Genomic DNA, 25,959 nt, shown 5'->3' on the forward strand with positions numbered 1-25,959 from the left:
AGAAGCCTGAACCAAGGTATAGGCAGAACTTCGTTCCTTATAGAGGCTTTAGGGGATAACCCAGTTTCCAAAGGCTGCCTACATTCCTTGGCTCATGTCCTTTTCTTATATCTCAAAGCCAGCAATGGCCAATTGAGTCTGTTAAATCACAACTCTCTGGCACTGACTCTATTACCTCCTTCTTCCACATTTAAAGGACCCCTGTGATGACACTGGTCCCACCTGGAGACTCCAGGATCATCTTCTCTTAAGGTTAGCTAATTGGCAATCTTAATTCCCCCTTGCCACGTCATATAGGACAGCTGCAATCTGAAGGTTCCAGGGTTAAGAAATGGACATCTTTAGAGGGACTATTATTATTCTGCCTAAAAGTGGACTACATGAAACAAAACATACTGTATTATTAGTTTCACTTATAAGAGACGGTACCCAAGTGGGCACCATAAACACTACTAACACAACACTACACTGAATATTATAGCATGAGATACAGCTCCACTATTTAAACTTTAACAGTTGTGTGGGTTTTCATTACTTATATGCTACTAGAGGCCCAGTGCACGAATTCGTGTACCAGTGGGGTCCCTCGGCCTGGCCTGTGGGATTGGGCTGAAACCGGCTCTCTGACATCCCCTGAGGGGTCCCGGATTGCGAGAGGGTACAGGTCAGGCCGAGGGACCCCACTGGTGCATGATCGGGGCCAGGGAGGAATGTGGGAGGTTGGACAGCCAGGGAGGGACCACAGAAGGGCTCCAGGGCATGTCCAGCCCATCTCGCTCAGTCCCAGTCAGCCAGACCCCAGCAGCAAGCTAACCTACCAGTTGGAGCATCTGCCCCCTGGTGGTCAGTGTACATCATAGCGAGCGGTTGAGCGGCCTTAGCATGTCATTAGCATACTAGAGGCCCGGTGTACAAATTCGTGCACTGGTGGGGTCCAGTCGGCCTGCCCCAACGGGAGCCGATTGGGGGCAGGGCTGACTGGGGTGAGGGGCCGCAGTTGTTCTGGTCATTCCAGTCGTTCTGCCATTCGGTTGCTGGGCTTTTATTATATAGGATTAATAAGCTCAGAAAGCCATAACAAAATATCTTAAATTTGCATGGTTTAAACAACAGAAATGTATTTTTCTCACAGTTCTGGAGGCTGGAATTTGGGGTCAGGGTACCAGCATAGCAATCGTCCCATACACCAGAAAGTGCTAGATCGATTGCCAGTCAGGGCACATGCCCAGGTTGCAGATTCAATACCCAGTCCAGTGAGTTCAGGAAACAATGGAACAATGTTTCTCTCTCTCTCCCTTCTTCTCTCTGAGATCAATTCAAATGAATGATAAATAAATAATGTTCTCTAAGTATGGTTTTAACAGGAAAGACATTAGTGATCTATGAAGTGAAAAACTCATTATAACATATCTATACAGCATGACCCCATTTTAAAAATGTTTATTCATTTCAGAAGAAGGTAGAGGGAGAGATAGATAGAAGCATCAATGATGAGAATCATTGATCAGCTGCCTCCTGCATGCCCCTACTTAGGATCAAGCCCTAAATTTGACCAGGAATCATATGATGACCTCCTGGTTCATAGATCTATGCTCAACCACTGAGCCCCACCAGCCAAGCCCCATTTTTATCAATACCAGGCATATGAGGTACATTAGCAAGATCTCACTCCTAGACGAAAGTCTGAAATTTCCCAAACTCCTTTGCAGCTAGGTTTCTGGATATGAATTCATTTCTGATGATTGGATGCGCTTGCACAATATTTTGAAGGCAGAAGTGGGGCAGAGGCATCTTCCCGCTGTTTGGGCAGTTTGCTGCTGGTGATCATGTCTGCAGAGATGTGGAGGTTTTCTGCAGCAGAATCCAGGCTGTGCACAGGCAGTTGTGGCAGAGGCAGTGCCCAGTGACCTGTTTTGTGGGAGCTGGAGGGCACTTGTGGGGGCAGCAATTTCTCGATCCCTGGGTCACAGCTGTGCCAGCGTGTCCTAGAATTCAGTTGTGGCTGAGGGGGCAGCTCCTCCCACTGGCCAGGGAATCTTTCCTGGGGGGCCAGCCTAAAACCCCCTCCTCCAGCTTTCCGATGATTTCCCAAACACCAATTCCCTGTGCTAAATTCTTTCCTGCCTAAAATAGCAAAGGTCTAAAAACATTTTGGATCCTCTACTTTCAACGAAAACAATGCTACACAGGGTCAGGTCTGAGAAGTGGGTGAGGTGTTGCGGAAGGCTTCCTTCTTTGAGTCTCAGCTTCCTCTTCTGTAGAACGGAGATCAAAGATTAACTGTTTATAGTTACTGAAGACCAGGGCAGCTATGTTTCCCGAAGGTGGCCACAACATTTCCTATCGCTCCTGTGGCCTTGCCACTTTCCGCCACATCCTCTCTCTTGAAGCAGGGCTGACCTCAAATGCGCTGGTAGCCAGTACACTAGTTGCCTGCAGAATTCCAAGGCCAAGGCTGAAAAGGTGTGGGTCTTCAGCCCCCCCACTTCGCCAGGGTTTCCAGCTCCGGCCCCGCCCACACCACTCCGGGCTCTGCTGACGTGTGGCCTTGCCCTTCTGGCTTGCTTCCCCTCCGGTTGGCGGCCCAGCGCCTCACTGCACAACATGGCCCAACTGCTGGTGCTGCTGGGCCTAGCGGGTGGGGAAAGAGCCCAGGTCGGGCCTCGCGCCTCCTGGCTCCTGTGTGCTACCATCCCCTGTGCCCTGTGGCCCCTATTCCTGCTGCTGCTCCAACAGGGGCCAGACACCCGGGTGCTGGGTGTGGCCCTCGGGGACTGCTGTGGCCACCAGGAAAGCCTCCCCACCCCATCCCTGACTCTGGCACCCTGATCCCGGGTCCACTTCTGCCAAAGGAGAGCTTTGCTCACGCAGCTGCCGAAGACAGAGCACCTCCAAGGTCCCCAGACCCCAAATTTCTGCCAGTCAAGGCAGATGGCTATCTGGCCCGTCCTGGTCAGGGTGTTGGGGCGATCGGGCCCAGATCAGGATGGCTGGCTGCCGCAGTGCATGTCATAGCCACCGGTCGTTCTGGTCATTCTGCTATAACGGTCACTGGGCTTTTATATATATACTAGAGGCCCGGTGCAAAAAATTTGTGCACTCGGGGGGGAGGGGGACCCCTCAGCCTGGTCTGTGCCCTCTCGCAGTCTGGGACCCCTCCGGGGATGACCACCTGCTGGCTTAGGCCCGCTCCCCAGGGGATTGGGCCTAAGATGGCAATCAGACATCCTTCTGGCAGCCCGGCAGCCCTCGGGGGATGTCCACTTGCCAGTGGGGAGTAGGCCTAAGCTGTAGTTGGACATCCTTAGCACTGCTGAGGAGGCAGGAGAGGCTCCCACCACCACTGCTGTACTGGTAGCCATCAGCCTGGCTTGTGGCTGAACAGAGCTCCTCCCATGTGAGAGCGCCCTGACCACCAGGGGGCAGCTCCTGCATTGAGCGTCTGCCCACTGGTGGTCAGTGTGTGTCATAGTGACCAGTCATTCCCAGTCCTTCTGCTGTTAGGGTCAGTTTGCATATTACCCTTTTACTATATAGGATAGAGGCCTGGTGCACGGGTGGGGGCCGGCTGGTTTGCCCTGAAGGGTGTCCCGGATCAGGGTGGGGGGTCCCGCTTGGGTGTCTGGCCAGCCTGGATGAGGGGCTGATGGCTGTTTGCAGCTGGTCGCACCCCCTTCAGGGTGGGTGTCCCCACTGGGGTGCCTGGCCAATCTGGGTGAGGGGCTGAGAGCCGTTTTCAGGCTGGCAGGTGACTGAAGCTCCCAACCTCTCCTTTTTTTCTTTTTTTCTGGGATTTATTTACCTTCTATGGCTGTCACTGGAGCTGAGAGCTGGCTTTAGCTCTGAGGCTTGGCTCCAGCTCTGAGACCTTGGCTGCTGAAAGCAGTTATCTGGGTTTGTTTGGCTTCTATAATTGAAACACTGTTGCAGCTCCAGCTCTGATGGCTGAAAGCAGGTTTCTGGGGTTTGTTTAGCTTCTATAATTGCAACATTGTTTCTTAGAGAGCAAGCTCAGAGCCCAGCAGCGGCAGGCGGGGAACCTTGGCTTCCTCCTTCACTGGAGCAAGCAAGCCTCCTGTTCGCTTCAGCTGCCTGGCTGCCGGCCACCATCTTGGTTGGCTGTTAATTTGCACATCTCGCTGATTAGCCAATGGGAAGGGTAGCGAAGTTACGGTTAATTACCATGTTTCTCTATTATTAGATAGGACAGATTATGCTTTGATTGGTTGAATGGCCAACCGAATGACCGGACACTTAGCATATTAGACTTTTATTATATAGGATGCCATTAGATATTTTAGCCATAAAAACAGGAGACTAAAGAATTCCTACAAAAATACATGAGTGCAGGAATCTAATGAACAAAATAAACTGATGAACAAAATAGATCTGGAGACAGAGAACCATGGAACAGACTGATGAATTTCAGAGGGAAGGCGGGGGTGGGGAGGTGAGAGGGGAGAGAGTAACTGGGGAATTTACATATATGCGTATATGTATAGGCCATGGACACAGACAATAATGTGGGGAAGGCTTGAGAGGGGCGGGTGCAGTTAGAGGAGGTCGATGGGGGGAAAAAACCCCACACAATAAAAAAACGAAGAGGACATCTGTAATACTTTCAACAATAAAGATAATTTAAATATATATATGTGAATGCAAACAGAAACATTTTACTCTTCAATAATTTGCAAGGTATCTTCCTATAATTATACAAATTTATATATTTTATCAACAACCACTACCAAAAAACAATTATAATTAGTTTATATTTCAGAAGAAATCTGTGAAATACATTTAACTAATTTCCAAGTTACTTTTGACTTAGTCAATGATTATAGATGTATTAAAAATTAATGAGTAATAATACAGTACAATTCTTTCTAAAAATACCTATCTATCCATAATGTTTTTTCTTATATATAAAAAAAAAGTGCTTGAAGTTCTTTAGGAATCATACCCTGTGCTTGAGGCTATCAGTATGTGAAATTTTATGGACAATTTTCTTGTTATTAACAGTTTCTGAAAAACTTAACTGTGAAAACCTGTCACCCAAAATGCAGTGTAACCATCTAAACCTAAAAGCAGTGGGATGAAGTGAGAAAACAAGATTATATAAAAAGTTAGGGGGAAAAGCACTGCAACTTCAAAGAGGTTTGAAGGAAAAGCATTTTCAAACCATATTTGAGGCTTAAGACATGGACTATTCCTTGGGTAGTAGTTCATATGAATGTTCAAAATTAGAATAACAGAAAGTCTTCTTTTCCTTATGCTTGAATTTGCTTATAGTTATATACCCTACGTATGTAATATGTACCTGGTTCTGTATATCTGTAACAATTGTATTTGACTTCAATTTGGAATCAGCAAATCTCATAATTTTTTGGCTTTAATCTTTGATTAATTTGGAGTATTATTCAATCGACATATATTTATTGAGTGCCTACTCTGAGCCAGAAGTATTACAGTTGTTAACTAGTTTCAATTTGCTACCTTTTATACAAGTTAGTCCTGTCTAAGTTAAACAAAATACTTAAATAAAGTTTATAAAAGCTAATTATATTATGCTCATTTTAATAAGTTTTAAAAATTGTGTAAAACTACTTTATATCTACTCATTTGGCCTCATCTAATAATTTGTGAACTGGTCAACTCTAACTTTACGTCTTACTACATAAAGCTGGTGCTACAAGGCCAGAGAGGGTGCTGCTAATTCCACACTGGGACATGCAGGAGGGAGGAAGGGCGGTACCTTCCCTCAAAGTTGCAGTCTCATCTTTGGACAAGCACATAGCTATTGAATTGAAATCTATTTGCTAATATTGAAATTAATAAAATGCAACTGATAATCCAAAAAAAAGTTGTTCTAAAAAGATGACTTACTTAGACTGCTTAGCTGGCGTATGATAGCAGCAAGGGTACTATTGGTTACACATTCAAGTTCACTGGTAATCCCTTCAGGCAGGGCGCCCCGGCACAGGTGCCGGGGTTCGATGTTCCGCTTCACTAAAGGCATGGCTCACAATCTGAAAATTAAACAGACATTTTTTAAAAGGCTCATTGTGCTTTTTAACAAATCTAGAGTCTTCATTTTCTGGAAAATTGATTCTTTTTCCCAGCAATTTTCATTATCCTGTCATTTCTACATAAGAGAATCAGTTAAATATGCAACAGATGTTGAATAACTTAAATGAATACTATAGAGATCAAAAATAAATGTACAGTACAATTCTACTTTATAGAAAAATAATATATGCAAGATTTCCAGGTAAGCATGAGTGAATGAATACATCATCTTCCCTTCCCTCCCTTTCCACTGAAATGACAAGAGAGAAAAAAGGCGTGATCCCACAAGAACTAAGAGCAGGACACAACAGCCCTAAAACTGTGGACAGAGCTTAATAAAATTAAGACAGAGAAAAGACATATCTAGGCTGCAAGTGGAGGGAGGCAGGACGTAAGCTCACCTGAACACATAACCTTGCCAAATCTCCTCCACAAAGCTCAGGAACAGGAGATCCCAGGTAGCTAATGGGGCATCAAGGGGTATGAAAACAGAATTGGTTTTTAAAACCCATTTATGAATTTCTTCTCTCTTCTTGGGCTGGCCTTCTTCCACCCCACCCAGCACATTTTACTCTCTGGAAGAGGTGAATTCAAGGATCCGGACTTGAGACACTAGGCATAGCTCAAGGTTGGGGTAGGCAAGGCACTGAAACCTGTGGTATGAAATCAAAGTCTACGCCGAATGCTAAGACAGATATGCTCCCAACACCCCAGGTCCCTTCCCACTTGGCGTCCAGAACACTGGGGCCTGGTTTGTACTCCCCACTGAAGGAGACCAGAGCATTCTTCCCTGACAAGTGTTTGAAGAGAAAAGTCTATTAACACTGGGCCTCCTATTGAAATACCAACCAGGTCACCCTACAGTAACACCTGTCAATAATCTCTCCCAACACAGTTTCCAGTCGGCTTTAAAACCTTAGACTTAAACAAAAGCAGAGGATCATCGGACACTTCAGGAAAGCTTCCTGTTACCCTGGGAATTCCATTCATGTTTCTCTTTATAAAGTACATTATAAAAAAAGTAAAACTTTTTGTTTAAGGAGGCATTTAGAGTATCAAATCTATTCATGCAACAAATCTGCTCACAGCACAGCAGAAAAATCCAATGACTGTCACTTTGACAAGACTATCATATTGCCCAATTTGCAGCAGCAGAAACACAGAAAAGCCTAGAACCTTGGTGACATCGGTTAGCACTCAAACCAGCCCAAAATGCCCACGTGGAACTCTTGTTGTTTGAGACAGATAATATCGTATTTGTTTAAGCCACTGTAGTTGGGTTGTCTGTAACTTCAAATAAAACTTATTTTCATCTGGTACAATAACAGAATGGTATACTGTATCTAAAGAGCCAGAATGTGGTCAGCATACAATCAATCTTTGCTTTCTTCATAACCTTTGTTCATGGATCCAATAAATACTTTCTGAGCACCTGCCACATACCCAGCAGTGTGTGACATGACAAGGACCCAATGGTGAGTGAAAACAGACAAAGTCCTCAATGGAACTTTATACTAGTGAGGAAGTGAAACATTTATCCAACCACACAGGTTAATTGCCAGGGGGTTCTGAAAACGTGGGGGGGGGGGGGGTGACGTGTGGCCAGCATCTCTGAGGACTCATGGGAAACCCTGCTGGGGACAGGATGGACTAAAATCTGAAGGGTAAGGGCTAACTCACAAAGGGTCCTGTGGCAGAGGCAGTATCTATATATACTGGAGGCCCGGTGCACGATATTCATGCACTGGTGGCGGGTGGGGGGGAGTGGGGGGGCCCCCCAGCCCAGCCTATGCCCTCTAACAGTCCAGGACCCCTCAGGGAATATCTGCCTGCCAGCTTAGGCCCGATCCCCCAGGGATTGGGCCTAAGCCGGCAGTCAGACATCCCTCTCACAGTCTGGGGCTCTCACAGTCCAGAACCCCTCACTGCTTAGCACCTGCTTGCAACAGAAGTAGGAGAGGCGTTCGCCAATGCCGCTGCGCTTGCCAGCCATGAGACTGGCTTCTGGCTGAGCAGCGCTCCCTATGGGAGCGCACTGACTACCAGGGGGCTGCTCCTGTGTGAGCGTCTGAACCCTGGCGGTCAACGCACATCATAGTGACCAGTCGTTCCACCGTTCGGTCAATTTGCATATTAGGGTGTTACTAGAGGACCAGTGTGCACAAAATCATGCGCAAGTAGCTTGCTTCCACTTGCCTTAGCTGGCCACCCCGCCCTCCACCACTCATGTTTCTCCACAACTAGTAGCTCACGCCCCGCCCTCCAATGGCCGTAGCTCTCCGCCACTAGTAGCTCGCATCCCGCCCCACCCACCACGAGAGCCGTTGCTCCTTTGGTCGTGACGGCGTTACAGCGTGACAGCCATGGGCCTTTTATATAAGAGATTATCTTATATAATAAAAGGGTAATATGCAAATTGACCCTAACAGTGGAATGACCGGTTGCTATGACATGCACTGACCACAAGGGGGAAGACGCTCAACGCAGGAGCTGTCCCCTGGTGGTCAGTGCGCTTCCACAGGGGGAGCAGCGCTCAGCCAGAGCCAGAAGTCAGCTCATGACTTGCCAGAGCAATGGCGGTGGCAGGAGCGGGCCTAAGCTGTTAGTTAGACATTCCCCAAGGGCTCCTGGGCTGCCAGAGGGATGTCTGACTGCCAGCTTAGGCCCGATCCCCCAGGGAGTGGGCCTAAACCAGCAGGTGGACATCCCCCGATGGGGTCCCAGACTGCGAGAGTGCGCAGGCAGCCTGAGGGACCCTACCCCCCTCTCCGAGTGCACGGATTTTCGTGCACCGGGCCTCTAGTATAAGATAAAAGCCTAAGCGACCGGCAGACCGGCCGGTAGCTATGACGTGCACTAACCACCAGGGGGCAGACACTCAACGCAGGAGCGGAAACCACAGGCATGGAAACATGGAACAGACTGATGAATCTCAGAGGGCAGGGGGGCAAGCAGGATGAGATCAACCAAAGATCTTATTTGCATACTAGAGGCCTGGTGCATAGATTCATGCACCAGTGGGGTCACTCAGCCTGGCCTGCAGGGATTGGGCTGAAATCAGCTCTCTGACATCCTCGAGGGGCCCTGGATTGCGAGAAGGCGGTTCTCAGGTGATGCACCCCGGAATGGGGCTCTCTCCTCTCTTCTCCCAATATTATGTCACTTTCTCTCTGTATCTGTCTCACTTCTTTCATCTCACTTTACCCTAAGTTTGGCAGTAACTGACGACTTGTGGGCATTTAGCTGCAAAATGCAATTATTTAGTAAACATAATTTACTTAGCCTGGAACCTAGTCGGCCTAGGGCAGGACCCTGCTCAATGTCAGGCTCCCACCCAGGCCCTTCCACCCAGGCAGAGTCCTGTGGCAATGGGAACCTCCTTCTTCCCACCTGAGCTGCTCCTTTGCTTCCTTCCCTCCCTGGAGGTTGCCCACTGGTGCTACTGTCTGCCCGGAAGGAGGGAAGCCATGGCCAGTTTCCCAGCTGAGAGTGGTAGTGGAAAAATTTGCTGCCTCCCCTGGAAATAGATATTAAGTGGATGGGCAGGCACGGGCGCCAGATGTTGGGGCTGCAGCCAGTAGTTCCTACACGTCTCATCATTTAGCTAATCGAGTTGAAAAGTTTCTGTAAGGGCCAGACACATGACCTCTGCAATGGGCTAGAGGCCCATTGGGGAACCAGACCTGAAGTGGGAAGCCAATTGGCTAGAGACCCAGTGCACATGCACCAGTGGGGGGTCCCTTGGCCTGGCCTGTGGGGATTGGGCCAAAACCGAGGGGTCCTGGATTGCGAGAGGACAGTTCTCAGGTGATGCTCCCCAGAATCAGGCTCCCTCCTCTCTGGTTCTGGGTGCGTCACCCGAGAGCCGCAGTTACTAAGTCACCACAGCTCGGCAGCTCCTGCATTGAGCATCTGCCCCCTAGTGGTCAGTGCGCATCATAGCTACCGGTGGTCAGTCAGCTGGTTGCTTAGGCTTTTATATATATAGACTAGAGTTACGGTGCACGTGCACCCGTGGGGGCGGCCCCTTGGCCTGGCCTGTGGGGATTGGGCTGAAACCAGCTCTCTATCATTCCCCAAGGGGCCCCGGATTGCAAGAGGGCACAGGCCAGGCCCAGGGACTCCACCGGTGCATGGATCCGTGCACCAGGCCTCTAGTGGAAAATAAAACAGGAGAGGGCAAAAGTGGTTAATGGCTATGAAAAAAAAGTTCTGTTCAATTATCTAATGTTTTCATTAACTATTTCTGCCTTATATCCATTAAGGTGGTAGCTGAACATACCATATTTTCAGATTCAAATACTATTCATCTATTGCCTTAGGTGTATTGCCTAGGGCACATCGCCTCTCTGTGCCTCAGTTTCCTCCCTGTAAAATGGGGATAACAGTACCCACCTCATGGATTGAGGAGTTACTGATTTATTATAACCATAATCATTTAGAGCAGTGTCTGGCATATAGTAACACTTATTCTGATTATAGGAATAAAAAATGAACAGTTCACTAGTTGAGGATAAAGCTGAACCACGGAATACAGCTAAGTCTATTTACATTAACATTCCGTAAAAGAAGAGGTGTGCACAAAGGAAGGGATGCTCTCACGTGAAAGTTTCAGATACACAAGTCTCTGAGCCAAGTGTAAGATTTATTGTGAGTTGTCACTTCTTTTTTGGAGAATCAATTAGAATAGTAACTAATTACAAAACAAGAAACCAGGATTCCTCATAAGGAAAAAAATAATTAATAAACCTAATAAAGGCATAAAGTGTGAGAAAGAAAAATACTGGATAATGATCAGCAGGGACTCATTCCATGGAACTAGAAAGAAATCAAGCAACAAAGTCCTTGATGTCCATAAAGCAGCACAGAGCAGTCAGGGTGGGGCGGGAGGAGCACCAAGGACAGCACTGGGAAGCTAGTGAAGGGACAGAGCTCAGGGCTCCGAACTCATCAGCAGGCTGCTTGTAATGCTGGTTTGTGAGACGGGCCCAAGCATGAATTCGCTTTTAAATAATTTCTCAAAAGAGGGTTTTACAAGTCTTTGGGTAAACATGAGATTTAGGAGCTGAATGCTGACTGTGTATATAATATGCCCCGTTTCCACATACATTTTGTGTTTATTCAGGATGATATGTCACCCTTTCCCCATATTTTTAACCTCTGACATGCCAGCACACCATCTCCCAGCCCACCACCACACTTCTCTGTAGCCACAATCATTCAAATAGATAGAAGCGTAATGATACTCATTCCACTCAGAGGTCCCACCAGCCTGTCCAAAACACACCCACAGCTAGTCAATACCTTCTCCCCGTCCCTGCTACCAGACATACTGTCATTAAGGTACACATGGGAACTAGCATGGGCTGTCTTTCACATGGGAGTCCTGAAAACACTTATAGGACTTTCCTGACGTCCTCAGTCAGATGTGCCTGCACCCTACTCTGACGCCTACCCAACCCCTGCCAAAGACCCTCACTCATCTATGTAAGGCATTTCTTTACCGAGTCACAGATGATGATATGCCAAGCACTGGGAGGCCCCATGTACCCACGGCAGCCTTGCTGGGAGCACTAACCTGGAGACTTGTTCAAGGTGTCATAAGAGTAAAAATGAAACGCTCAGCTCTATGCGGGTGTATGAACCCCATCTTCTGCTTTCTGAATTCTGATGCTTTCACAGCTTGGGCCCTGCGGGGACTGCCCCTCTCAGGACTAGCCAATTCCAGAGCTAGAAAACTCACGGCAGTTTGCCTTTCATATGCAAACCTACCAGTCCAGAGCCCACACCCACCACCTTCTCTGTGGAGCTCTTACACTATCTCCACACCTAGTAATGCAGACGACTAGGGACAACACCATGCCTGCCGAAATTATTCACGCCTAAGCAGGTGATCCTAAACCTGCTTACCCTGCCTCACCTGTTCCTTCATGCCCTAGTCGTGGTCCCCACACCCCATCCCACCTCCTGACAGACCCTGGTGCTTCCTCGTATGTCCTACGTACATATTTCTATTCAGCGCAGCCTTCACTTGGGCACTTTGCCTGTTGTTGAGGCATTTCAGCTATAACTAATCCCAGCCTTCATTTCCCACTATCACGATACCTCTATTTGGAGCTCCCACACTTATCAAAATACAAACAGAGGACAGGCTACTGTCTTTACAGTTTTAGAAAAAGGATTTCATAGCTCCTTTTAAAAGTTCTATCACTTAGCAATGACTATTATGGCTTTCTGATTCGGTGTAAAGGACTCTAACTGGTGTACTTTTCCCCAGACAGCCTTTATTTTTATCTGATACTGATCTATTTAAGTAAATTGAACAGCAAGGAAGAGTTAAAGGAGAAAAAGTTAGGTCAGTTGTTACTCTTGAAAATGGTGTGCAGTAACAAAATCAAACATGTAACAGACTACCCCTGTTACCAATGACAAGTATGTCTCTCAACTCCTTCACTGAAGAACTGTGATGCAACCAAATCATTTTTCCCAGTCATTCTATGTGCTAAGGAAAGAATCAAAGATTGCTAATCAAACGTTTAAGGGTTATTAGAGGTTACATAAAGCATTACTATTAAACCTGTAGTTTGTCCAACTTTTCTGGGAAATGTTTCAATTCAGAGAGACAACCTGGTTCACATAGCTGTGAACTAGATTCCAGACAAAGCTAAAACCAGGCCAGTCCTTCCCTAGAAATTTGAAAGTGGGACCATGATACCCACCTAGTTGCTGCTCTCTTGAACAGCAGAGATGGTAATTCTTCTACCACATGAAATGGAGGTTCACAAAGTAAACCAGCAGCAAGAAACTAGAATGAAATTAACTGAGAGAAACTGGCAGAGACAAGAGAAACAGAAGGACCTCAATGGCTTTACCCAATCTCTCTCAAACTGCACAGCCAACCAGGAGAGAACCTTCGCCCTCACTCCCCCCTGCACCACGGGTCAGGCTCGCATCAGGTTTGATGGCTCCGCCAGCCTTCTCTAGCTCTCTATTTCCTTTCACACAGGCATTTCCCTAATCGCATCCTTGCAGGTGTGATCCAGCTTGGTGTCTGCTTCTCAAAGGACCCAGACTAATACAAGCCGCACCAAGTGGTCTAAGAAAATAGGTGGTTGGTTAAATGGGATTAGGACTTGCTCAATACCATGCTGCAGGTTTTCAAGGATGCCATCCTAACAAGTAGGCAGTAAACAAATATCCTAACACAAGGTCAGGTTTAACTGCCAAAGATTTCACTGGAAGTGACCTGGATGGTGTCCTGGTGGAGGGAAATGCCGTGACACACATAAGAATGACACACATAACAATGCAGACACTTGTAAGATACGGAAGGAAGAACACCTATAGAAACAGCAGAGCTGGCTCGTTACTGCGAGGTTGTACTGATGCCCAGCACAAGGATAACGAAATACTGAAAGCTGTTAACAAGCAGTTAATAGCTAAATGTGAGAACCTTAGAGATTTCCTGGTGGTACAAAGTGGTCCTCATCATGACCTGCAATGGGACTGCAGGCTGAGGACCCAATTATGAGACTTACAGCATTCAGAATACCTGCATGCTCAGTCGCGGCAGGATTCTTATGCAGGTCCAGGCTGTGGCAAAGAAAACCTGGAATCCTGAAAACTGGGACAGGGACTCCCAGTGGAAGCCCATGATAGCACTGATCCAAGCACCTCCCCACCACCCCACCAGGACCCTCTGGGTGTGTAGCGCACCAGTGAGCTGGAAGATGCGACAGAGGCCTCTCCCCCACGAGTCCACACTAGCTGCAAGCATCTCTTCCTGAATGCCTCGTTGACAACTAGTGCTCGGCCTGATGAGGGAGGCAAGAGATTAACATCATGCTGACTGCAGGCAGAAGCAAGTGGTGGGCAGCCAACACACTGGAGAACTGGGAGATAAACTCTGTGACGATGCAGGGTCTGGCAACCACAGTAAAGTTTCTAGGGGCCTAGTGGTCAGAGCCATGCTGCGATATCCCCTCCTCACCCGGCCGCTAAATAAAAGACACACCATGCATCCCCCTAGGAGCAGCATGGTTACTAGGTTACTAGGTTACATAGTTACCTAGGTTACTGCTGTTGCCCACAGACTGGGTGACATGCAGCTTCTAACTTTGAGAGTGGTCTGGAGGAAGAAAGGGCTCTGCAGTGGGACCAGGTGGTGATGCAAGCAGCCTGGCTGCTCAGCTGTATGATCCACTGGACCTTGAATGGTGCAAAGGTGTCAGTGGTGGGAAAGACACAGGATGGGGGCCATGGCAAGCTCCAGGGGAGAAAGAGCTCGCCTGGTTATGTGGGCAACTGACTGGAAGAAAGGGAACTAGAATATGTGACAAGGAGGTATGAGAAAAGACATGTGGGTGGACACTTGGGTGCGGTGTGAAGACTTTTAGATCATGTTAACCCCCACTGCAAGGCACCCCACCACGGAAGAGGCAGTGGGCAGAGTAAACAAGATTTGCCGTCCTGCAGCATTGGTCCCCCCAGAATTGGCCAAATGGAATCCCCTATGTCATCACATCTGACCAGGGGCCAGCGTGGGGGTTCAGGAGTGGGCCTGGCACGGTGGGTGGGATCACACACCACACCACTGAGAGGCGACGGCCTTTTCAAAGCACACAGCGCAAGAGAACCTATGAAAGGATGGGTGCCACCCTTCACCATGAGGTCTGCTTATGGAGTCAGAGACCTTTCTAGGGCGCTGTCCCAAAGGACACCAGGAATTAGGAGGCAAGGGGTAGGCGCAGGAGTGACCCACTTATCACTGCCAAAGCCCTCGAGGGGCCTGTGCTTCCATCCCTGCCCACTGGACTCTACAGGGATGGATGTCCCAGTCAGAAAAGGGACTCCCTCTTGCAAACAGCAGAGCAAGGTCCCAATGATCTGCAACTTCCAGTTCTGGATGGTTCTCTGGACTCATTCTGCCAGCGATTAGAGAGTGAAAAGAGGAGTCCCCATACTGTCAGAGGAAGCTGACTGTGACCAGCAGGAGGATTGTGGGCTACGTTTACAAGGGGACAGGGAGAAGCATGTGTGGAGGCCGCTGGCCCATTTGGGATCCTTGCATGTGTGAGCACGTCTTGTCATCTGCTACAGGGAGGATCCAATCACTTCCTGACCTCCAGTACTTAGTGTGCTAAGTCTGTGTGTTTGTGTGAGTACATGTGTATGTGTGTGTGTGCTGTGCCTGCAGACACTTCCTGGACACTTACTTGTTATTATAAACTTAGCATTTCTTACAGCGGGGATTGGTTTTCTGCACCCTGCTTCATGAGATTCCTTACAGAGCAATTCTGTGTTTGCTTCTACTGGCACAGGACAAAAAAAACAATTTCTCAATGAAGAGTTCTTACTCCTGGAGCCCCAGGCAGATGACAAGTTATTTCGTGGGGTTGGTGAGCAGTTTTTCTATTTAACTTTTAAGGGATCTGACAACCTTCTGAAAATGCCAGCATTTACTCTGAGGACTTTCTAGCTCATGCCCCAGGCTGGCCCAAGGCACATTCCGGTCTCACAGTGGCAGAGAGACTGAGCCTCTAGCACCCGTTTCTGTGTCCAGCCCGGCTCAGCTCCCTTAGCCTCTCACACACATGGAGGAGTGGCCATGTCGTTCCTCTTAGCACGGTTATGTTTTTAAAAAGATATAAATGCAGACATACTTGTTATACTTTCTCCAGTACTTTCTACAGGAGCTAATTCCACTTCATAACATCACTTGTGAGGAATCCCTTCAGAACCCCTAGCTCTGCTGACTCTCCCTTCCTTCCTGTAATCACCACATTTCACTGTCCCCATAACCCTCCCCAATGTACTTATCAGATGTATTTTGAATGATAAACAGTGACATATATCAACTGCTGACTAGGTAGAGTAAAAAACCAAAAGGAAAATATGGTGACCAACAGAGAATGACATGAAGTGTTATAGAAAATACAGCGGAAATGTATACTCAACTCTTATTTATTACCTAATCAAATTAACCCTATGAGTCCCCGGGTATACTAATAACATCTTCCTTGCCTTCCTTACAGGGTGTTGGGAGGCTCACATAAAAATATGTACTGGGGGAGGGGATTTACAAAATCCTCTCCAATCCTCAACAATGATGCCCTCCACATCAGGCTAGGGCATCGAGTAGCAGCCACTCCCTGCGGCTTTTCCCTGCTGCCAGAAGTTGGGGTCCAGGAACTGTGGTAGTTACCAGGGAGAGAGGGCTATCACCTCCCCAAACCCAGATGTGGGTAGAACTGCGAGCTGGCTGTGACCAGCAGGAGGACTGTGGGCTACGTTTACAAGGGGACAGGGAGAAGTATGTGTGGAGGCCGCTGGCCCATTTGGGATCCTTGCATGTGTGAGCACATCTTGTCATCTGCTACAGGGAGGATCCAATCACTTCCTGACCTCAAGTACTTGGTGTGCTAAGTCTGTGTGTTCATGTGTGTTCATGTGTGTACATGTGTATGTGTACAGAGAAGCTGCGGCTAGGCCAGGGAGCTGCGAGTGCCAGGGGAGGAGAGAGGTGGCCAGGGCAGCGCTGTGGCAGGAGGGCAGCAGCGGGAGCCCAAGGCTGAGACTCACCAGAGGGAGCAGTGCCAGTGCCCTGCCATCATCCTGCCTGGGAAGTTTGTCCCAATCTGTGTCTAGGGGGCGGGCCGTGTGGAACTCAGGGATGGCAGAGGGGCCTGATGGCACACCCTGTAGTGAATCCGAGGGACCTTTATTTTCTGAAGGAACTCTGAGTGGACAGCAAGATGGGAGCTGGAAAATGTGAGACCAGGATGGGAGACCAGGGAAAGAGGATCGATCCTGCCTACCTCAAGTGTATGGGAGGTGCCCCCTTCCCCAACCTGCAGAACACCTGGTTCTGCAGTGGCTGGAGGCAGTGGCTCAAGGCAAGGGGGACCAGCTCTGGGCTGGAAATCTGTGCTCCCAGGGCTGGGACTGGCTGCACAGGGAACTAGGATAGTTGGCCAGCTCAGAGCCTGGGTGAAGGCCATGACCAACAAGGGCCTGTTGTTGTGAAAGACTGGAGTGCCAAGCAAGGCTGATTTTTTTATTTCTTTTGTCCTGAGGTGGCAGCAAGGGAGTGCCAGCAAGCCAGGCAGAACTGAGGCACTGGGAGGAGAGAAGTGTCCAACCCCTTCCTATAAACTACAGGCATCATCCCCAATGCCAGGTTCAAACCATCCTGGCCAAGACCCAGGTACACCCACAGAGCCCAGTTCTAGGGGAGAAAGGAGAGCAGATCAGAACAGGGGCGTTCAAGGGGCGAGACCTGAGGCAGACCCAGCCTCTAGGATACATTCAAAGAAGAACTAACACCTGTCCTCAAACTATTCCAAAAAATTCAAGAGGAAGGAGCACTTCCAAGCTCTTTTTATGAGGCCAGCATTATCCTAATTCTAAAACCAGATCAAGACACTACAAAGAGAAAATTATAGGCCAATATCCCTGATGAACTTAGAAGCTAAAATCCTCAACAAAATATTAGCAAATCGGACCAGCAATACTTCAAAAAGATCATACACTGTGGTCAAGTGGGATTTATTTCAGGGATGCAAGGCAAGTACAATATTTGTAAATCAGTAACTGTGATGCCTCACATAAACACAATGAAGGATAAAAATCACATTATTATATTAACCCTTTGCGGTCGTATTAAATTTGGACATGGGTGTCCAAATTAATTTCCATTGAAAGAGCAGTGATACATAACATGCAAGATTATGAAGGATAAACAAGATTTATTAATTCTTTTTTGGAACGACGTCACTACTAGTAGAATCACTACAAACGTTATCACTTTCTACGTCAGAGTCAGTATTCAAGGTGCCAAAATAAAACTCATCGTTACTTTCAGATTCGCAGTACACTTCTTTCGGTAACTTTCTTTTTGCCATTTTGGAGTACTATTTTGAAATACCTTAACAAGAGAGAATGCCTAATTACAGTTAAACGTAATTTGTAAAGCTTTATTTGAAATTCTGCAAAGTATCTCCAAAGCTTGTCGATTTCTTCACTCTCAAAAGGCGACTGACTCGCCATGGTGTTTTGCATGGCGAGTGTAGAACGACCGCGTTTGTTTATATTGAGTTTCGATATCTCCGATTTGTCGGGGCAATGTTTTGGTTCGTGACAAGGTCGCTTAGACCAGCCGTGGGCAAACTACAGCCCGCGGGCTGGATCCGGCCCGTTTGAAATGAATAAAACTAAAAAAAAAAAAAGACCGTACCCTTTTATGTAATGATGTTTACTTTGAATTTATATTAGTTCACATAAACACTCCATCCATGCTTTTGTTCCGGCCCTCAGGTCCAGTTTAAGAACCCATTGTGGCCCTCGAGTCAAAAAGTTTGCCCACCCCTGGCTTAAACACTTAAGAGCTTTCAGAGAAATTATGAACTGATACATAAATGAATAGAGTTAAGATTCGTACGGTTCCTTGCTGTGGTGGCTGAGAGCAGACATACGACCGGAACGATAAAAAAGCTTTGGTGGCTGAGAGTAGACAAACGACCGCAAAGGGTTAATAGATGCCAAAAAACATTCAACAAAATCCAGCACCCATTTATGATAAAAACTCTCAGCAAAGTGGGAATAGAGGGATCATACCTCAACATAATAAAGACCATATATGACAAACCAACAGTCAACATCATATTCAATGGACAAAACCTAAGTGTTTCCCTTAAGACCAGGAACAAGACAGGGATGTCCACTTTCACCACTCTTTTTCAACACTAGAGGCCTGGTGCACAGAATTTGTGCACTCAGGTGGTGGGGGGGAGGGGTGTCCCTCAGCCCGGCCTGCACCCTCTCGCAGTCCGGGAGCTCTTGGGGGATGTCCGACTGCCACAGAGGCAGCAGGAGAGGCTCACTGCGCTCGCCAGCTGTGAGCCTGGTTTCTAACTGAACAGCGTTCCCCCTGTGGGAGTGTACTGACCACCTGGTGCCCCCCTGGTGGTCAGTGCGTGTCATAGCAACCAGTCGTTCTACCATTCGGTCGATTTGCATATTAGCCTTTTATTATATAGGACTAGAGGCCCGGTGCACGAAATTCGTGCACTGGGGATGGGTGGGGGGTCCATTAGCCCAGCATGTGCCCTCTTGCAGTCCGGGACCCCTCCCTTGTTACTGCCCAGCTGCTTGCTGCTTCCTACCACTTGGCTTGCTGCTCCTTAGTGCTGCCACAAAGGCCTCGGGTCTGCTGGGTGCCATGCCTGCCAGTTTGTGTCTCTGATACCCCCAGCAGCCCCAGCACCAAGGTGGTGGGCCTTGGAGCTGCTGGGTACAGGCCCCCCATTGCGTGTTTGTGTCTTCTATCAGGCCCCCAGCAGCCCCAGCACCACCTAAATAACTTAAGGGAAACTTTATTTAGTCTTCTTTTAAAAGCAATCTAGTTTAAAAATGAGTTGCAGTTAAGACAGAACAAAGAACATGGTACCTAAGAGTGAGATAGACTGACAGAGGAGTGGCTGGGCACTGGTCAGGGGCTTACATGCCAACTGTTCTCCACCTGGGAAATGATGTAAAATCGGTTTCTTTAGTTTTCTGCTTAATCGTCTTCTCCAGCACTGAGGTCAGAGGAGCTGCCTTCCAGCCCATAGGCGGCTTCTCAGAGTCGAAAATTTCGCCATAGGCCTCTGCCTAGGACACGACCTCTGCACCCCCAGGGTGCATAAACACGCAGGGCTTGCATCAGGATCCGCTGATTCCGGGGCCGGGAGGCCTCTCGGCTCCGCTGATATCGGGGCCGGGAGGCCTCTCAGCTCTGCTGATCCAGGGGCCGGGAGGCCTCTCGGCTCCGCTGATCCCCGGGCCGGGAGGCCTCTCGGCTCTGCTGATCCCTGGGCCGGGAGGCCTCTCGGCTCCGCTGATCCCGGGGCCAGGAGGCCTCTCTGCTCTGCTGATCCAGGCGGCCGGGAGGCCTCTCAGCTCCGCTGATCCCCGGGCCGGGAGGCCTCGAGGCTCCGCTGATCCAGGCGGCCGGGAGGCCTCTCGGCTCCGCTGATCCAGGCGGCCGGGAGGCCTCTCGGCTCCGCTTATCCCGGGGCAGGGAGGCCTCTCCGCTCCGCTGATCCCGGGGCAGGGAGGCCTCTAGGCTCCCTTGATCCCGAGGCAGGGAGGCCTCTCGGCTCCGCTGATCCCCGGGCCGGGAGGCCTCGAGGCTCCGCTGATATCGGGGCCGGGAGGCCTCTCGGCTCCGCTGATTTCCGGGCTGGGAGGCCTCTCGGCTCCGCTGATCCCTGGGCCGGGAGGCCTAGAGGCTCCGCTGATATTGGGGCTGGGAGGCCTCTCGGCTCCGCTGATTTCCGGGCTGGGAGGCCTCTCGGCTCCGCTGATCCCCGGGCCGGGAGGCCTCTCGGCTCTGCTGATCCAGGTGGCCGGGAGGCCTCTCGGCTCCGCTGATCCAGGGGCCGGGAGGCCTCTCGGCTCTGCTGATCCAGGCGGCCGGGAGGCCTCTCGGCTCCGCTGATCCCGGGGCCAGGAGGCCTCGAGGCTCCGCTGATCCCGGAGCCGGGAGGCCTCTCAGCTCTGCTGATCCAGGGGCCGGGAGGCCTCTCAGCTCTACTGATCCCCGGGCTGGGAGGCCTCGAGGCTCCACTGATCCAGGCGGCCGGGAGGCCTCTCGGCTCCGCTGATCCCCGGGCAGTGAGTGCTCTCTGCTCTGCGGCTTCAGGGTTGTTTGGCTTTGATCTACCGCTTGGAGCCTGAGTATGCAGATTAACCGCCATCTTTTAGCTTCTACTTGAAACATTGTATCTTTTGGAGCTGTTGCTTCAGGAGCTCAGAGCCCCGCAGCTGCAGGAGGGAACCTTTGTTTTCTCTATCGCTGGGGCAACCAAGCATCCTGTTCTCAGCTGCCTGGCTGCCCGCCACCATCTTGGCTGACAGTTAATTTGCATATACTCACTGATTAGCCAATGAAAAGGGTAGCGGTCGTACGCTAATTACCATGTTTCTCTTTTATTAGTGTAGATTAGGGGTCCGGTGCATGAAGATTCGTGCATGGGCGGGTGGGGAGCGGTCCCTCAGCCCAACCTGCACCCTCTCCAATCTGGGAGCCCTCAGGGGAGCCCTCTTCAATCCAGGAGTTTCTGTCTGTCTTTGCAATCATATGAACAAATTGTCTGAGACCCCAAACCCAGTTTGGTTTGTTGCTTACAGAATAATAGAGGCATTTATTTTTTCTTTGCTTCATTGGTGGAGATTTCCTGGAAGTTTTAGGGTATCTTCCCTTTAATTTTTCCTAAACACTCTGATTTTACTTATGTCTCTCATCTTTGCTTTCCCTCCATCCCCCACTGCAACAGTATCTAGCTCCAGGCTCACTTTGCTCTAGTGTCTAGGACCGTGATGGCGAACCTATGACACGCATGTCAGAGGTGACATGCGAACTCATTTTTTTGGTTGATTTTTCTTTGTTAAATGGCATTTAAATATATAAAATAAATGTCAAAAATATAAGTCTTTGTTTTACTATGGTTGCAAATATCAAAAAATTTCTATATGTGACATGGCACCAGAGTTAAGTTAGGGTTTTTTAAAATGCTGACACGCTGAGCTTAAAAGGTTCGCCATCACTGGTCTAGGAGATCTGTCTGCCACCAGAACTACGATTCCCAGCATTCCTGGTGCTCCCCGCGCTCTGGGCTTCCGCTTCCGGTCCTGGGGCTGCCATCAGAACTACTATTCCCAGAATTCCTGGTGCTTCCCATGCTGAGAGCGACCGAGGGAGCCACAGCCCCCCAAGCCTCCGGCTCTCCTTCTCTGCTCTCCACCTGGCGACCGAGGGAGCCACATCCCCCTAAGCTGCCGGTTCTCCCACTTCTGCTCTCTGCCCAGTGCCTGTGTATGCAAATTAACCCACCATCTTTGTTGGGTTAATTTGCATATTCACCCTGATTGGCTGGTGAGCGTAGCAAAGGGACAGTCAATTTACGTTTCTCTTTTATTACATAGGATAGTACTGGAAGTCCTAGCCACAGCAATCCGACAAGTTGAAAAAATAAAAAGCATACAAATTGGAAAGGAGGAAGGAAATATGTCATTATTCGCAGATTACATGATATTGTTCATAGAAAACCCTAAAGACTTTACCAAAAAACTACTAGATTTAATAAATTAATTCAGTAAAGTATCCAGATACAAAATTAACATCCAGAAATTAATGGCATTTTTATACACTAATAATGAACTTTCAGAAGGAGAAACTAAAAAAAAAAAAAAAATCCCATTTACCATTGCAATAACAAAATATAAGATACCTTAACCAAGAAGGTAAAAGACCTGTACTTGGAAAACTATAGGACATTGAAAAAAGAAATAGAGGAAGATACAAACAAGTGGAAGCATATACTGTGTTGATAGATTGGAAGAACATCATTAAAGTGACCATACTACCCAAAACAATCCATATATTCAACGCAATCCCTATTAAAATACCAATGGCATATTTCACAGATCTAGGAAAATTATTCCAAAAATTTATATGGAACCAAAAAGGACCCTGAATAGCCACAGTAGTCTTGAGAAAGAAGAACAAAGTTGAAGGGATCACAATACCGAATAGCAAACTATAAGCCATTATAATCAAAACAGCCTGGAACTGGCACAAGAGCAGATATATACCCCAAAATAGACCCATGCCATTGTAATCTATTAATATTTGACAATGGAGACAGGAGCATACAATAAAGACAGTCTCTTCAATAAATGGTGATATGAAAATTGGACAGGTACATGCAAAAAAATGAAACTATACCACCTACTTACACCATCCACAAGAATAAACTCAAAATGGATAAAAGACTTAAATGTAAGTCATGAAATCATAAAAATCCTGGAAGAAAACATAGGCAGTAAAATCTCAGACATCTCACATAGCAGAATTTTTGCTTATACATCTCCTAAGGCGAGGGAAACAAAGAAAAAAGTAAACAAATGGGACTACATCAAACTAAAAAGCTTCTGCACAGCAACAGAAACCAGCTTCAAAATGATAAGGGAACTCACTGTATGGGAGAACATATTTGCCAATGACACATCTGTTAAGGGCTAATTTTTCAAAATATATAAAGAAGTTATACAACTCAAGAAAAGGAAGACATACAATCCAATTAAAAAATGGGCACAGAACCTGAATAGACACTTCTCCAAAGAGGACATGTAGATGGGCAAAAGATATATTAAAAAATGCTCAAAGTCACTGATCATCAGAGAGAGGCAAAGTAATACTACAATGAGATATGACCTGCCAGAATGGCTACCATCAATAAATCAACTAACAGTGCTGGCAAGAATGTGGAGAAAAGGCAACCCTAGTACACTGCTGGTGGAAATGGAGACTGTTCCAACCACTATGAAAAACAGTGTGGCGTTTCCTCAAAAAATTAAAAATCGAACTGCCATCTGACCCAGTGATCCCACTCCCAGGAATGTATCCTAAGAATCCTGAAACACCAATCAGAAAGAATATATGCACCCCTATGTTCATAGCAGCATTATTTACAATAGCTAAAATCTGGAAACAGCCAAGTGCCCATCAGTAGATGAGTGGATAAATAAGCTGTGGTACATTTACACCATGGAACACTATGCAGCAGTAAAAAAAGTAGAATCTCTTACCCTTTGAGACAGCATGTATGTACCTGGAGATTATTATACTAAGCAAAATAAGCCAGTCAGAAAAAGTCAAATATCACATGATGGCACTTATATGTGGAGTCCAATGAACAAAATAAACTGATGAACAAAATAGGTCCAGAGGCACGGACACGTGGAACAAACTGACAGATCTCAGAAGAGTGGGGAGTGAGGGTGACAGGAAGAGATTAACCAAAGAACTTATGTGTATACTAGAGGCCCGGCGCACAAAATTCGTGCACTCAGGGGGTCCCTCAGCCCAGCCTGCGCTCCCTCGCAGTCCGGGAACCCATGGGGAGTGGGCCTAAGCTGGCAGTCGGACATCCTTAGTGCTGCCGTGGAAGCGGAAGAGGCTCCTGCCACCACTACTGTGCTCGCCAGATGTGAGCCCGGCTTCTGGCTGAGCAGTGCTCCCCCTGTGGGAGCACAATGACCACCAGGGGGCAGCTCCTGCATTGAGCTTCTGTCCCCTGGAGGTCAGTGCGCATCATAGTGACCGGTCTTCCACCATTTGGTCAATTTGCATATTAGCCTTTTATTATATAGGATATGCTTAGTCCATGGACACAGACAATAGTGTGGTCAAGGCCTGGGGTGGGACATTGGCTGGATGGAGTAGGGCAAAGGGAGGGAAAATGGCGGCATCTGTAATGTCAACAATAAAAAAAATGTGCTGGGCAAAAAACAAACAAACAAAAAAAACCCCAAAATCTAAGATTCTAATGATACTATTACTTTAATTTTAATATTAATATCTTACTCATTATTAAAATGAGATGCTCAATATTTCCTAAGTTTATTTATTATACAACTAGAGGCCCGGTGCACAAAAATTTGTGCGGGGGGGGGGGGGGGGTGGTGGGGTCCCTCGGCCCAGCCTGTGCCCATTCACAGTCCAGGACCCCTTGGGGGATGTCCACCTGTCGACTTAGGCCCACTCCCCGGGGGATCAGGCCTAAGCTTGCAGTCAGACATCCTTCTGGCAGCCAGGGAGCCCTTGGGGGATGTCCGACTAAAGACTTAGGCCCCCAAGGGATCAGGTCTAAACTGTTAGTTGGACATTCTTAGTGCTGCCACGGAGGTGGGGAGGCTCCTGCCACCACCACTGCACTGGCCAGCCATGAGCCAGCTTCTGGCTGAGTGGCACCCCCCATATGGAAGTACACTGACCACCAGGAGGCAGCTCCTGCATTGAGCATCTGCCCCCTGGTGGCCAGTGCGTATCATAGCAACTGGTCATTCTGTGGTTCAGTCAATGTGCATATTAGCCTTTTATTATTATTATATAGGATTAACCTAACATTTTTTATTGAAATTTAACTTATTATGCAACTGAATGCCTAAACACTGGCATTTGGCTTCTCCAAGTAGTACTCTTTGAATTAAAGTCAAATGATTTAAATGAATTACAGTCAAACTTTCAAAAGCCTATTAAGTGCTTCCTACTTCAAGGCAACTATTCTACCTTCCAATTCTTTATTTAATCTCTTTCTTAAAATTCTACATACTAAAATTCATAAGTTTTTCTATAACATGATTAAGAGAAGTTTTTTTTCCTAAAAAAAGTTACAGAAGCTATTCAACAAATGTTTAAAACAGTATGAAGTTCTCCGAATGTCCCTTTCCTGTCCACACCTGTCCACACTGGACCATCTGGAAGGTCTCTCTGAGATGAGCAGTCATCTTAGCAATCCAAATAAATGATGGATTTTTCCAGATCTCTGTTACTAACTTTCAGTTTAATTCATTGTGTTCAAAGACAAACTCTGTATGATTTTAATTCTTTGAAATTTGTTCCAATTTGTTTTATGGCCCAGAAAATGGATTATGTTGGTGAATGTTTCACGTGCACTTCAGAAGAATGTGTTCCTCTGCAATACTTGACAACGTTGCTGTGATCTTATCCTTAATTGATTTTTAGTATACTTGTTCTATGAATTATTGAGAAAAGTGTTGAGGCTGCCAATGGTAACTGTGAATCTGTCAAGTTCTCCCTTGAGTTCTATTAGTTTTTGTTTTATGTATGCTGAAGGTCTGTTGTTGAATGTATATACACATTTAAGATTATTATATCTCCTTGGTGAAATGACCCCACTGTCATTATGTGATGGCCCATTTGCTGCTGGTAATAATTACTGTCCCAGTGTACTTTGATATTCATAGTCATTCCTTCTTCTTTTGATTAGTGTTTATAGAGTATAACCTTTTTCTTCTAATATTAACCTCCTTGTGTCTTTATATTTA

At 47.5% G+C, this 25,959-nt stretch overlaps 1 protein-coding gene across 3 annotated transcripts in view; it reads right to left on the reverse strand.

Annotated features, from left to right (window-relative positions):
* WASF3 (WASP family member 3) overlaps positions 1-25,959 on the reverse strand; it is a 159,444-nt gene that overhangs the window by 38,946 nt on the left and 94,539 nt on the right. For 2 of the 3 annotated variants that reach the window (XM_070409436.1, XM_070409435.1), the window contains exon 3: positions 5,884-6,026. The exons of the other annotated variant lie outside the window; for it this stretch is intronic. In XM_070409436.1, the coding sequence (XP_070265537.1) occupies positions 5,884-6,016 (133 nt within the window). In that variant the 5' untranslated portion in view covers positions 6,017-6,026. The remainder of the gene's footprint in view (positions 1-5,883; positions 6,027-25,959) is intronic. 3 annotated transcript variants of the gene reach the window in all.

Source organism: Myotis yumanensis, unplaced genomic scaffold, assembly GCF_028538775.1.
Source record: "Myotis yumanensis isolate MYYU_CA2020_CCGP unplaced genomic scaffold, mMyoYum1.0.hap1 SCAF_3, whole genome shotgun sequence".
Classification (NCBI taxonomy): domain Eukaryota; kingdom Metazoa; phylum Chordata; class Mammalia; order Chiroptera; family Vespertilionidae; genus Myotis; species Myotis yumanensis.